Genomic DNA, 15238 nt, shown 5'->3' on the forward strand with positions numbered 1-15238 from the left:
TTTTGACAATGTTTACATCTACATGTTCACGCTCAAGCCGGAGTTGGTGGATGTGATCCATATACTATTTATCAAACCTTTAAAAAATCTTCAGTTAAATAAATGTTTAGCTATTAAAGGGACATTCCTGAGTTTGCTGCAATGTTTAAGATGTCATTGACAAACAGAGACTTTTTAACGATTGTAATTACAAATCTATTTTCCTGCATAACATATTAGTGGCTGTGTATTAAACGTGTTTCTGGTCGTTCTAATATTTATACTAGGTTAAATTTCATTTTATTTCCTAAAATATATTTTTTCGTACGTACAAAATTATTTGAAGACAAAATCCAGTTTGTGCTTCTTACAAATATTAAGACGACCAGAAACACATTGAATATACAGACACTGATATTTTAAACAAGAAAATATATTTAATATGTAAGTTTAATCGTAGAAATATTTTATTAGTCGGAAACATTTTGCAATGCAGCAAACTCAGGAATGTCCCTTTAAAATTCTCACAAAATCAGCTAGTTTGAAAATTACCCAAATTAATCGCGCTCTACTTGTGTCACAAGTGAAAGCGGGTGTATGAATACCGAGCCTCATTACAGCCAAACTATTTGCACTCCTGGTGAAAAACCAAATGTAATTTATAAAAAATAACTCCCTGGCTATCACTAAGCGTAAGAATTTATTTCATATTACAAATAATTAGCCTTCAAACATGGATCTCTATAAACACAACAAGCGAACTCTTTTCGCGACAGGATACACAAGGGAGCTAACTGTGTACTGCTACCAGTACGTAATAGAACAAGAGTACCGGCCTTGGTGGTGTCGTGGTTAAGCATCCGACATAAGACTGGTAGGTACAGGGTTCGCATCCCAGTACCGGCTCCCACCCAGAGCGAGTTTTAACGACTCAATGGGTAGGTGTAAGATCACATCAACATCTTCTCTCTCTCTCTCTCTCTCTCTCTCTCTCTCTCTCTCTCTCTCTCTCTCTCTCTCTCTCTCTCTCTCTCTCTCTCTCTCTCTCTCTCTCTCTCTCTCTCTCTCTCTCACTAACAACAGCTAGCAACTAACCGTATTTCGTAGACAGACGGCCCAGATAGCTGAGGCGTGTGCCCAGAACAGTGTGCTAGAACCTTAAATGGATATTATAACCACGACAATAAATTGAAATGAAATAAAAGAACAAGAGTTCAGACAAGGGACATAACCGACATTGCATATCTTGTCAGTAAACAGTAGGGGTCTTCATTCCCAGTCTGGAGCTCGCCGCGGTAAGACGTGTTTGTTTCGCCTGTGTACACTGCACGTGCTTTCGTGTGCTCGACTTGGGAATCCTTCATTTTGTTTTGTTTTTCAACGAAATGGAGTTTTCTACTGGGATATATGCGGCCATCGTGACTGATGAATGCTGGAACACTTTTCTTTTCGACAGCCTGCACCACCAGGTTGGATTCTTTTTCAGTAAAAATCCTTGCCTCCACATCATATCTCTGGCTGATTTTTGTCGACATTTTTTCATAACTCGTGTGACGACCATTCTGCAGAACGCCACGGTTATTCGCGTTTAGTCTCTACATGTCCGAGTCTGTCCTACCAGCACTGGAAGATTGACCGCCCCACTCTAAGAAGAAATGGGAAGCGAGGTCGGCCCCTACTACTCTTTTCTAGACTTTACTTTATTTTATATTATACCCTGGTCTGATACTCTCTCCTTCAGACAGATCCGGCTTCTCAAGATCTGTATTTCAGCACAGCACTACACCTTCCACATCTAATGACTGTCACTGAAGGGGTTTTCTTGACGGGATGCAGCCCATCTCGTCCCTTACAAGCTGTGCACCGTAACGGCCTTAACGAGGCCACCGACGTGGACATATCGATCGGACTTTAAACTTTTGGACCTTCTTTCAAAATTTTATGTCGATTTTTTTAATAAATATTATTAAATTTATTTTTGGAGTGTCCTTCTAAAATGCTCCAAATTATATCAATATTCGGCCGAGAGAGTCAATTCTTTTATTTCTGGCTTATTAACATAAAAAAAAAAATAATAATAATATATTAACTTTTTCACTAATTGCTATTTTCAAAATTCTGCCCATTTTCAACTCTACCCCCTCCCACACCCCTTCTGTCCCGGACCCAGTCACCGGCGAAGTCGGAGATTGTGCCCGGGAGAGACGTGCTTGAACCTTAATTGGATATATGAACGTTAATATGTTAACCAATCCAATCCAATAGGGGTCTTTCATATGTTACGTATCAAAATCAAAGGACAGCGGTCTATCAACCGAAAGTAAAATTAAAATGTTCGACTCAATGGTTCTTCCAGTTTTATTTATGGATGCAAAATATGGGGACATGAAAAAACTTATATATTTAATTCTGTACAACTAAACCTTTTAAAGACGCATCCTGCCTGTTAAGAAAGCAACACCAATGTTTATGCTTTACGGAGAGCTAGGGAGATAAGAGTGCCAATCGCGTTAACTACATACATATAAGAATGGTATGCTACTGGGCACAAGAAAACAATCAAAAGTGTCTACTCTGTTATACAAAATTATATTAAATGACCTCCTTACTAACGGAACCAACTATAACTGGATTACCACTATTAAACACACATTGAATAACTTGGGAATGGATGATATCTGGATAATCTAATCTATCATATACTAAATTGTCTCTCGCAAAAATTAAACAAAGACAATGCGATCCGTATTTACAAACATGGACAAAATACATGTCACAGTCATCGAGGGACAACACTTACCGATTATATAAAGAACAACTATTTGCCGAAAGCTATATTAATAAACTACCAGAAAAACTGTGGACAATACTTTTAAAATTTAGAACATCTAACCATTACCTACCCATTGAATGTGGACGCCGTATCTATCGGGGTAGAGCACAATACAAAAACGTCCCCTATATATTTTTAATGAGCGAGTTTAGGGCCGTATCTATCGGGGTAGAGCACAATTTAATTCAGAAAAATACAAAACGTCCCCTGTATATTTTTAATGAGCTATATTTATCAAGCTGGTGTGATAAATCTATTACTGTCCCCGGGATTCCTTTTTTAATGTTTTGTTTTGTTGTTGTTGTTGTTGGTATTACCACCCAGGACTCATGTTGTCGTTCGCCAAAGTGGCCAATTGCTAAACATAATTTTAAAAACTTGAATATTGGTGAAAACATTTGCGAAAGTTTTTTTGATCTCGATTTTTAGAACCAAACACGCTTCCAACAATTGACACCTTACTTATTTTAGACAGATACGGTCCTGTTCAAGTAATAATTTTCTAAACGTGTGTCGATAGTTCTATTGATTTAAAACAATTTTTGTTTTCTCTCTCTGTTTATATTACAAGCGGAATTTGCTTCTCAAATGGTACATTTAAAAAATCTTACTGCCCTCTTTAATTTATCTCCTTTGAATTCCATCTCATTTCTTCACGATCTGGCAGCTCCTCCTTTCTTTAAACTTCTTTCACTGACCACATCCACCTCCCAGGTTTTGTCTCTTTAACCGCAATGTGTTAATCTCGGCCACACACCTGTCATTTCTCATCAGGTTTAGCAGGCGGCTTAAGGTAGTAGTCTATCAAATAACATCTTGTCCAGGTCAAAGTTTTGATACAGCACTTCACGGTTCCTCGAATGCCATTGGTGACATATGTGAGAGGACTTGTTGTAATAAAGTGTTGTTTTATCTGACCAAAAACTTGCTGTGATTTGATTTGAACCAGTGCTAGTGTACCAGGTACTGTGATGCTTGAAAGATATGTCTAATATCATACAAAAATAAGCTTGTAAGTTTTTTGTGCGGGACATCGGTTGTGAAAGACGCTTCCGGTTATCTCAGAAACTTGCAGCTTGACCCCCTCCCCTCATTTTCTATGATTTATTTCAAGGGTTAGGTCTTCTAATATTTATATCTGTTGTGTGTATGTTGATTGATAAATTGCATGTAACAGTTATAGCCCCATATGCTACTATAGTCGTCTATGAGATTTTATTTTAGATTGTATTTTACACTCTTAAGGCGCCGCAACACGATATGAGTACCTCGTGCGATAATAGCCGATTGACCATAGCAATCGATGGAATCGTAATGTTTGCCTTGTCAAAATCGTCTATTCTATCGCACACGACATTCGTATCGTGTGGCTTCGTCTTTAGTTTGACCACTTCGAAGAATGTCCATTGGTTAGTTATGGCACTGTTAACAGGGACCTTGTATCCACCTACAATACTCCCCTGCTACCGGCGGTCGTTAGTGTCGTTGGTCAGACTGCACCCTGGAGGAAATTGAGACAGGTAGGCAATTGTGTGGACAGCTTACAAGACAGAGTCGTGGGAATGGTACATTATAGAGCATGGCGTTATGTAGGCAATTTTGTGGACAGCTTACAAGACAGAGTAGGAGGAATGGTACATTATAGGGCATGGCGTTAGGTAGGCAATTGTGTGGACAGCTTACAAGACAGAGTAGGAGGAATGGTACATTATAGGGCATGGCGTTAGGTAGGCAATTATGTGGACAGCTTACAAGACAGAGTAGGAGGAATGGTACATTATAGGGCATGGCGTTAGGTAGGCAATTGTGTGGACAGCTTACCAGACAGAGTACGAGGAATGGTACATTATAGGGCATGGTGTTAGCTAGGCAATGGTGAGGACAGCTTAGAAGACAGTCGGAGAAATAGTACATCATAGGGCATGACGTTAAGTAGTCATTGGTGTGGACAGCTTAGAAGACAGAGCAGGAGGAATAATACACTGTAGAGCATGCGGTTAGGTAGGCATTGGTGTGGACAGCTTAGAAGACAGAGCAGGAGCAATAATACACTGTAGAGCATGCTGTTAGGTAGTCATTGGTGAGGACAGCTTAGAAGACAGAGTCGGAAGGTCGGATGATTGGTACATAATAGGGCATGGTGTGAGATATCCTGTCTGCGCAAACGTACATATAGACACGACCCTGTGGCGTGTTCATGAGGCCGAGAACTTGTGAACAATTTGACTGATTACGATCGTCTTCTATCACGCTGACCCTCCTGAACATACCTCAAATTCGTTATTGTGGAAACATTTGAAGAAATATTTTGGTTTTACTGATACAGTCGATCTTTTTCATAAATGACTCCTTTTATAATAATCACCTACCCAGATATATTCCCTCACGATTATAGTATAGGCAAATGCATTTTTTAAAGTTGATACAAAGACCAATTGTGCTTAAAGGCCAAATTTAATAGCCCTTTCCACATGTACCGGAGTCGCTTTATAAATAGGTTCGACTGTATTTATTTATTTATTCATTCTGAGAATGAAATCATGGCTTCACTTCACAGATGAAGTAATTCTTGAGATTGCAGATAATATCGTGCCATTTAAAGCGCGAGCTTTCGTTCATGGCCAGACAGTGCTCATGAATATGCTGTGACTGTGGCTGGCCCACTGCCCAGTTGGAGTAGCGCATGTAATGGTCCTTCCTGTCCACCCACTTCCAGTTGTTTTCAACGGCTATGTCACTGGCGCCCAGGTAGTAAGATGCATCTGAAACGAGCACAAGGTTACACATAACAAGAAATGGAAATTGAAGAATGGGGCGTCACAGGAAGATAATAAAACAGGATGATTTATTCTAAATGTTTTTGTGCATTGAAAAACAATATGCCAATGACTGCATTTTACTTTATTAATAAATATGGTACAGGACGGTAAAGCGCTCGCTTGATGCACGGTCAGTCTAAGATCGATCCCTGTCAGTGGTCCCATGTGGGCTATTTCTCGTTCCAGTCAGTGCACCATGACTAGTATATAAAAAGGCCGTGGTATGTGCTCTCATCTCCTTGCTACTAATGAAAAACTGTACGGGTTTCCTCTCTAAGACTATACCTCAAAATTAACAAATGGTTGACATCCAACAGCAGATGATTCATAAATCAATGTGCTCTAGTGGTGTAGTTAAGCAAAACAAACAAACCTTTTTAATAATAAAAATAATCATTTGTTTTGAAAACATTACTAAATCTTGACAGACACCTCCTCTACCACGCATTATGTTACTTACAGGCTGCCCTTGATACCCCCCCCCCCAACCCTCACCCCCTGAGCATTACGTAACTGTTGAACGGCCCTTTTCAAGTCCCATATGAAATATTTTAACTATTAACTATAATGACATTTTTATTTGTACTCACTCTTCTTTGCGATTCTCTTAAGATATCCACCAAGAAAGTTGTCTGTGTCTTGATTGTCAACAACGGCCAAATCACCACCCAGAACCTTACAGTAGCTCTAAACATAAAATGAAAATACGGGATCGTTAATTTTAAATAAATCCAAAAGACAAGGACAAAAAATGGAGTATACAATTTCATTTAAAAAATACTTTATCACATTGTTTAATTGACCTTTATTATATCAAAAACATATTGTATCTATAACGGTAATAAATAAAAACGTACCCACCCACACACCCAAACACATTGCCCCTATACATTTTAGCATGCTTTAAGAGCAAGTCAGTATGCTGATATTGGTGTCAAATTAAAGCTAGGATAGTGTAGAATATAAATATATTGCAAACAAATGACTCCCACTGTCTATCCCTGCGTGTGCTGTAACCTCATCGTGGTGCAGGGGTGTAACATTCTCTTTGAGAATGGCCAATACAGCACAAAATTGAAGTTTTGAGTAAAATTCAGTATCCGTAAAATTATGTGATATTTGTGTTTTTGCACAGTTCTTTACACTGTTTTTGTTTAAGTCTTGAATTTTTATATTGATGTTGATCATCACTTTATTTATTTGCATTACCATAGTTTGACACCCAATAGCCGATGTATTTTTCGTGCTGGGGTGTCGTTAAACATTAATTCATTCATTCATTCCTACTGTCTAGTTTTGTGAAAAAGAAAATAGCATTGAAATTGGGGGTATTTCTAGGGATGTCAAAAAGGAAAACGAGGTGTGGTCACTTAATGCTGATTTAGTCATGGTTTTTAAGTATATATCTTACATTAATACATTTCATTTTAACCAGGAGATCATAAGATTCAGTTTGATCTATAATACATGTCACTGACATACTAGTAGACATTTTGATGAATAAAATATAGAGAGTTTTCTAGGGTACCCTCCAATATTGGTAACAAATGAGTAGTGGATCCCAATTTTTTCACTGTTACCTGTTTGTACCATATTCTGGAGATACTAGGGTTCCTAAAAAACATAATGTGGTTCAGTTGTGGTGTGTGTGTGTGTGTGTGTGTGGGGGGGGGGGGGGGGGTGACGTGGACTCTATGTAGCCCACGGCCTATTATACGTAAATCTGTGCTTTTATTTTTGCCCAGCAAATGAATGTAACAAACGTACAATTTTATAATATACACACCCGGGCACTGATCCATTTTGTAGTGTATGGAGAAAACCAGAAGCAGGAATCTTGATTTCTGACGAATCCCTTTGGACAATCTGTAAATACCAAAAAAATATCAATCTAAGGTGTGTTTTTTAAATCAACTTTAAATAAACAATAAATCACAATAACAATAACAATAATCATAATAATAATAATTAAAAAAGAAAAAAAAAGAAAACTGCCTGAAAATCTGGCATACAATACGAAATTCGTGATAGAGGCCAACACACATAGCCTATAAACAATGTTTTAATGCAAAAAATGCCCCTGGTGGGCCTAAGTACCTACCAGATTTCATCTATATGGGTTCAGAACCTTTTTCATAAAGTGACTAAACAGACACCTGAAGAATGTTTTAAAATAAATAATTTCACATAATACACATAGCATATATACGAACTATTTTAACACATTCAATCCCCCGAGTGACCTAATTACCTACAAAAGTTCCACGAAATCGGCCCAGAATGTTTCTGAGATAATAGGCAGCTTAAAAACATTATAATATTAATAATACCACCAAAAATAATAGGTTCCCCAGTTCACGCTGACTTCTGCCCGTTTGCAGCATGTCAACAGCCCGTAGACGCTCATCGCGTTGCATTACACCGCATCGCAAATTCAAACAATAAAAATGACTAAAAACAAAACATTATGTGCAGTCGATCTAGAATTGATTCCCCTCGGTGGGCCCATTTGAGGTTTTCTCGGGTTTCCTGCCTTAGACTATATAATAAAAATTACCAAATGTTTGACATCCAATAGCCGATAATTAATACATCAGTGTGGTGTCGTTAAACACAACTAACAGATAGGCGGGTCACGTTTTTCGTACTAATCAATGTGCTGTCGTTAAACACAACTAACAGATAGGCGGGTCAGGGTTTTCGTACTAATCAATGTGCTGTCGTTAAACACAACTAACAGATAGGCAGGTCAGGGTTTTCGTACTAATCAATGTGCTGTCGTTAAACACAACTAACAGATAGGCGGGTCACGTTTTTCGTACTAATCAATGTGCTGTCGTTAAACACAACTAACAGATAGGCAGGTCAGGGTTTTCGTACTAATCAATGTGCTGTCGTTAAACACAACTAACAGATAGGCGGGTCAGGGTTTTCGTACTAATCAATGTGCTGTCGTTAAACACAACTAACAGATAGGCGGGTCAGGGTTTTCGTACTAATCAATGTGGTGTCGTTAAACACAACTAACAGATAGGCGGGTCACGTTTTTCGTACTAATCAATGTGCTGTCGTTAAACACAACTAACAGATAGGCGGGTCAGGGTTTTCGTACTAATCAATGTGCTGTCGTTAAACACAACTAACAGATAGGCGGGTCAGGGTTTTCGTACTAATCAATGTGCTGTCGTTAAACACAACTAACAGATAGGCGGGTCACGTTTTTCGTACTAATCAATGTGCTGTCGTTAAACACAACTAACAGATAGGCGGGTCAGGGTTTTCGTACTAATCAATGTGCTGTCGTTAAACACAACTAACAGATAGGCGGGTCAGGGTTTTCGTACTAATCAATGTGCTGTCGTTAAACACAACTAACAGATAGGCGGGTCAGGGTTTTCGTACTAATCAATGTGCTGTCGTTAAACACAACTAACAGATAGGCGGGTCAGGGTTTTCGTACTAATCAATGTGCTGTCGTTAAACACAACTAACAGATAGGCGGGTCACGTTTTTCGTACTAATCAGTGTGCTGTCGTTAAACACAACTAACAGATAGGCGGGTCAGGGTTTTCGTACTAATCAATGTGCTGTCGTTAAACACAACTAACAGATAGGCGGGTCAGGGTTTTCGTACTAATCAATGTGCTGTCGTTAAACACAACTAACAGATAGGCGGGTCAGGGTTTTCGTACTAATCAATGTGCTGTCGTTAAACACAACTAACACATAGGCGGGTCAGGGTTTTCGTACTAATCAATGTGCTGTCGTTAAACACAACTAACACATAAGCGGGTCAGGGTTTTCGTACTAATCAATGTGCTGTCGTTAAACACAACTAACAGATAGGCGGGTCAGGGTTTTCGTACTAATCAATGTGCTGTCGTTAAACACAACTAACAGATAGGCGGGTCAGGGTTTTCGTACTAATCAATGTGCTGTCGTTAAACACAACTAACAGATAGGCGGGTCAGGGTTTTCGTACTAATCAATGTGCTGTCGTTAAACACAACTAACAGATAGGCGGGTCAGGGTTTTCGTACTAATCGGAAACATATTGGGCCGAATATAAAAAGTCTGTCATTCTTAAAAGTAAGTGTTTAAGCATTTTAAATATATAAGGGTAGGACATAGCTCAGTGGTACAGCGCTAGCTCGATGCGCGGTCGGACTGGGATCGATCCCCGTCGGTGGGCTCATTGGGTTATTTCTCGTCACAGCCAGTGCACCGCGACTGGTATATCAAAGGCCGTGGTATGTGTTATCCTGTCTGTGGGATGGTGCACATAAAAGATCCCTTGCTGTTAATCGGAAAGAGTAGCCCATGAAGTGGCAACAGCGGGTTTCCTCTCAATATCTGTGTGGTCCTTAGCCATATGTCTGACGCCATATAACCGTAATTAAAATGTGTTGAGTGCGTCGTTAAATAAAACATTTCTTTCTTTCTTGTAAATTCAGCCTTATATGTTTAATGTAAACGTTATTAACGAACCCCAAAATAATCAAACTAAAGATCTACGGAATCAGATTTAAGAACGTATGTGCATTTTGGACACAATGGCTAATGACCCTTTTGTCATCGGAAATTTGGAAACTGCCAGTTTTTAACACTAAGCATACTCTAGCCCTTTTCTCAGATAAATACTCTTCCACAAAATGAGGGAACTCTAATAAGAATTTACAATTGCCAAAATTGTAAGGTATTTTAGCTGAAGGGAATGGTTATATGATAATAGTGAATTAATATGGGCAAACATTATAACCGGTAGTTCAGTATTACAGTAGGTTTTATGACCACCAAAGATCTTGAAGGACGATTGGGGTCAGAAGTGAAATTTGAAAGTTGACGTTTTTTTATCAGTAAATCGCAAATTCAAACAATAAAAATGACTAAACACAAAACAGTAACAACTGTATAATCAACAGAATGAAAACGATTGACAGAAATAATGTTCCATGGTGATTAATCGACTTTCCTGGAAATTGCCAAAATCGAGAATGACACCCCACGCATACGTGCTCCCATTTTTATAAGGGGAAAAAGGTTGATTTTTTTGACCGAATTAAATGAAAATGCACGAATCTGAATAACATTTATTCATGTTAGCATTACTGCCATACAGCTAAATAAGGTTGCAAACGAATCAATACGCATTTTTACATGAATTATAGTAAGATTGTGGGTAAAATACATGATGAAAAGGTTTCAGGCCAGTTCATTTTGTCTGAATATTTTTATCGTTTTTGCTCGAATTTGCTCCAGCACAAGGGGGTAGTTGACCACCCTCCGCCTTCCCCCTCCCGCCTCGTACACTTATGATATTAGTGTCTATAATTATATTCAATGTGTTTCTAGTCGTCCTAAGGTTTATAAGTATTCCGAACTGGATTTGTACAGGAGGGGTGGGGAATTATAGTAGAAAATATAATGAACTTTGACCTGATACATTTACTAAGACAACCAGAAACACATTTACTATACAGCCACTGATATTGTATGCACAAACATGTGTTTAATATACGCAGTGTTAGTCATTACAAGAAGAAGAAGGAAATGTTTTATTTAACGACGCACTTACATTTTATTTACGGTTATATGGCGTCAGACATATAGTTAAGGACCACACAGATATTGAGAGATGAAACCCGCTGTCGCCACTCATGGGCTACTATTTTCGATTAGCAGCAAGGGATCTTTTATATGCACCATCCCATAGACAGGATAGCACATACCACGGCCTTTGATGTACCAGTCGTGGTACACTGGCTGGAATGAGAAATAGCCCATTGGGTCCACCGACGAGGATTGATCCCAGACCGACCGCGCATCGAGCGGGCGCTTTACCACTGGGCTACGTCTCGTCCCGTGTCATTACAATGTCTCCTATAGTCGACATCTTAGCAATGGCAACAAACTCAGTCTTTTAAAAGACTGGCATTAAACCAGTGTGCTGTGTATATAAATACAGTAATTACCGTAATATTGAAATATTACACCTTCAACGTATAGTAATCAGAAGAAATTAGGGATAATTTCACATAATAGTATTCTAAGGGACATCAAGTCTGCGTTCAGCCAGACAGAACGAAAAAAAAATCCCGTTCGCTAAACTGGTTCATGCGCTTCACATAAAACCGAATTTACTACATTGAGGAACAAACAGTTTATACATACATGTAATTCACGAACGTTAGTGTCGTGGGCTATCCCTGTACGCAGACGCGTAGTATCACCAGCAGATCGAATGTTCCCAGACGTCACTTTCTGGATTGGTTTTTGTGAACGTCTAAGAGATACGTGTATGATAGGACACATTTACTCCCAAACAACAATTCCAGAGCTGTGAGGGCGGTACTACTGTTGTTGAATACTCTGTTACATATAACTATAGTACTACTTACTTCAACATCGAAAAATTCTGTCGGCAAGGAAACTCCCTTTTGCCATATTTATTTATATCAAGTGCAGAAATTCTGGGAATTCTTGTCCGGACAAACTTCTTATTAACGGAATTGACATAGGGGGGGGGGGGGGCTTGAATATAAAATTGAACAATTTGCCTATGGCACTCACTTGTATTTAGATAGATCTCCTTGCTCTCTTAAAAATGCAATTCATGTTTTAGATATTTTTAGAGACATATCGGACCTTAAAATAAAGAAACAAAAAACAAAAACTATTGGGTTAGGTCCCTTTGCGAATACCATGGCAGAAATGTGCAAAAAGCTAAGGCTAGATTGGTGTGAAAACAAGTTTGAGGTTTTAGGTATAACACTTAATAAATAACTAGATACTCGTTGGACACTGATTTTGGATGAAAAGCTGGTAAAAATAGAAAAACTGTTAAATTCGTGGCGTGGCAGATGCGGAACTATATGTGGTAGGATAACGGTTATAAAAACATTATATGTAATGCTCGTGTAGCTAACACCTCACTATCGTTTCGTCGTCTTCTAGGCATGGCAAAGGATTATTACACGACAGAAAAAAATAATATCACAAATAAATTTGCAAGGGGACGATCATGTTAAAAAATGGTGCCTATTTGTTGCGGTATTAGAAGCCAGCGAATAAAATTCTTCTTCACCGTTTCTTTTTAATTAAGGTCGATTTTATCAACTGGTTTTTAATGTATCTGTAAATAATATATATAATATATCCATGCAAATATATAAATCGAGTAATTAGGAGATCTGCTGTGAAATAGCCCATGTGTTTAAATACATCTTATACCTTTCTAAAACATCAGCTGTACATACGTTGTTGTGTGTGTGTGTGTGGGGGGGGGGGGGGGGGGGTTCAATTACTGTTTGTATTCAAATACGTGCGTATATTGTTTTGTTATTTTTCCTTGTATTTTGTAATATATGTTTTGTACACGGTACCTTTGCCAATAAAAAAGCAAAAAGCAAAAAAAAAAAAAAAAAAAAACATTACTCCCTTGGGATAGGATTGGGTGGGATTCAAATTGTCCACGAGCGCTCGTCCTACTGAACACGCTATTTAAGGGGCGGATCTTGTAAGGGGTGGGGTGTCCCTGGGTTCTTAAAAGGGCAATTAAATTTGAGTGTGTCGAAGGCAGATGAGCCGAGCTCACGTGTCGGGGATGGGGGGTGGAGGGTGGGGGGGGGGTGGAGGTGCATACTCCCCATGCAAATTTAAAAATATAGATGCTCAGAGACGCGTTTTTAGAGCAATTTAGTGTTGTATATTGTGGCACTTAAAACGGGCGAGGGTGGGGGTGGGGTGAGGTGGGGATGAGTGTGGTGATCATGGGACCACGTGCTTACCCGTCTTCACTACAGCTGTTACTTTGACGTCACACAGGGCCATGTTGATACACCTGACATCACTGGACCCTCTGTGGTTTGTGATTCTCAGAAATCGTCCTTTGACATTCTCATCACAGTGAACAGTAATGGTAGCACCTCTCTTCACGGTACCACTGTGCTGGTAACAATGCGCAGGATTCATATGTGGTCGTGTTGTCGGATCCTCCGCATACACAGTGATTAAGAAATCCTTCAGCGATCCTGTGAATAATGTTACATAAATTGTGGATAATAAACGAGTTACCAGTTATTATCAAATGTATGTCCCGAGTGATATAATTTTCAGTTGTCACGAGCTTTAGCGAGTAACAAATGAAAATTATTTCACGAGGGACATACATTTTATAATAACTGGTACCGAGTTTGGTGTTCTATTTATTACCCTCAGCTATTTTGTTCTCTCGTAAAGCATTTTATTTTCGATATAGGCCTAGGTAAATATACATGTAGCCTATATAGAAACGACGTAAACACACTGTTCTGAGTATTGCTTTAACTTTATATTTAAATAATGCTCTTAGCTAATTTTGAAAAAACAAAGATCTATTTATTATATGTTTGAATTACAAAGTGTTTGACAGAATGTTTGACGATTAATAAATCAATGTGCTTTAGTGGTGTCGTTAAACAAAATAAACTTTAACTTTTGATGTGCGTTCACTGACCATATCAATATCGCCAAGCACACGTGGCTCGTACGGGTGCATTATAAGCTGATAATTATGTAGCCTGACTGGAAACACATCCAGTTCAAGCCATAACTCTTAACCCCTATGATCGTCATAAATTATTAAACACTAACTCCAATGTTTTGTTATTATTCAATTTCAAAGTTAAAGGGGTTTTTTTAACGACACCACTAGAGCACATTTATTTATCGGCTATTGGATGCCAAACATTGGCAATTTCACATATACCATATACTCTTAGAGAGGAAACCCGGTACATTTTTCCATTAGTAGCAAGAGATATTTTATATGCATCATCCCACAGACAGGACAGCACGACCAGGTGGTGCACTGGCTGAAACAAGACATAGCCAAATGGGTCCATCGACGGGCATTGATCCCAAACCGATCGCGTATCAGACGAGCACTTAACCACTGGACTACGTCCCGCCCCCATTTAATTTATAATGCAATTATTTGTAGCAATAAAAAATTAAATGTTAATATATATACCTGAAGTAGATGATGTTGTTATTGTGACTGTACCTACTTCATAGGTTTTCTGGAAGTCAACTTGCCACCAGGGCTGTACATTACCGGAACAGGTAGTATGTGCACACAGTCGCCATGCCAGATTTTTTTGTTTCACCGTCGACAGCATAGTAGGAATATTGAACATTTGATTTATAGACGTAGGTAGCACTCTGTTCAGTAGGCTTCCACAATGCTATGTTCTGTGTTACTGAAAACATATTAACATGTACATAGGTATGGCTGAGAAAATTGTAGTGGTGTTATAATTAGTAAATACAATAATTTACAAACTACCTTTATCTTGGTGCAGTGCAAATATAAAAACTATACATACCAGTGAACTCACCGATTCACTTACTCACTCCCTCACTCATTCACTCTCTCCTCCCTCGCTCCCACTTGTTATTCCGTGGTCCATTAGATAAGCTACTGGACTGTCAAGCTAACGACAGTGGTTCACATCCCGTTACGGTTGGTTCGCACTTTCATTCATCTTTAACATTAGTCACCCTCTGTCTATCTTTCTCATGGTCGGAATATAAACACACATTCCAATCTCTCCAACGGTTTCAATGT

At 38.8% G+C, this 15238-nt stretch overlaps 1 protein-coding gene across 1 annotated transcript; it reads right to left on the reverse strand.

The window, feature by feature from the left end:
• Positions 1-5118: 5118 nt before the first annotated feature.
• Positions 5119-14789, reverse strand: LOC121368644 (C-type lectin domain family 4 member E-like). Its single transcript, XM_041493383.1, has 5 exons — positions 14642-14789; positions 13419-13661; positions 7418-7497; positions 6222-6318; positions 5119-5574 (listed from the first exon to the last, which is right to left on the reverse strand). The coding sequence occupies exons 1-5, from the start codon at positions 14787-14789 to the stop codon at positions 5351-5353; spliced, it is 792 nt and encodes a 263-aa protein (XP_041349317.1). The 3' UTR covers positions 5119-5350.
• Between the last annotated feature and the right edge of the window lie 449 nt (positions 14790-15238).

This window comes from Gigantopelta aegis, chromosome 3 (genome assembly GCF_016097555.1).
Source record: "Gigantopelta aegis isolate Gae_Host chromosome 3, Gae_host_genome, whole genome shotgun sequence".
Classification (NCBI taxonomy): Eukaryota; Metazoa; Mollusca; class Gastropoda; order Neomphalida; family Peltospiridae; genus Gigantopelta; species Gigantopelta aegis.

Bases quoted from the DNA above. Each gene is read 5' to 3' on its own strand.
- LOC121368644 (XM_041493383.1), bottom strand. From the start codon at position 14,789: ATGCTGTCGACGGTGAAACAAAAAAATCTGGCATGGCGACTGTGTGCA. The intron at 6,319-7,417 runs GTGTGTATATTA...TTTTATGTTTAG, and splicing joins CAAAATGGATCAGTGCCCGG to AGCTACTGTAAGGTTCTGGG. The intron at 5,575-6,221 runs GTGAGTACAAAT...TGCTCGTTTCAG, and splicing joins TAAGAGAATCGCAAAGAAGA to ATGCATCTTACTACCTGGGC.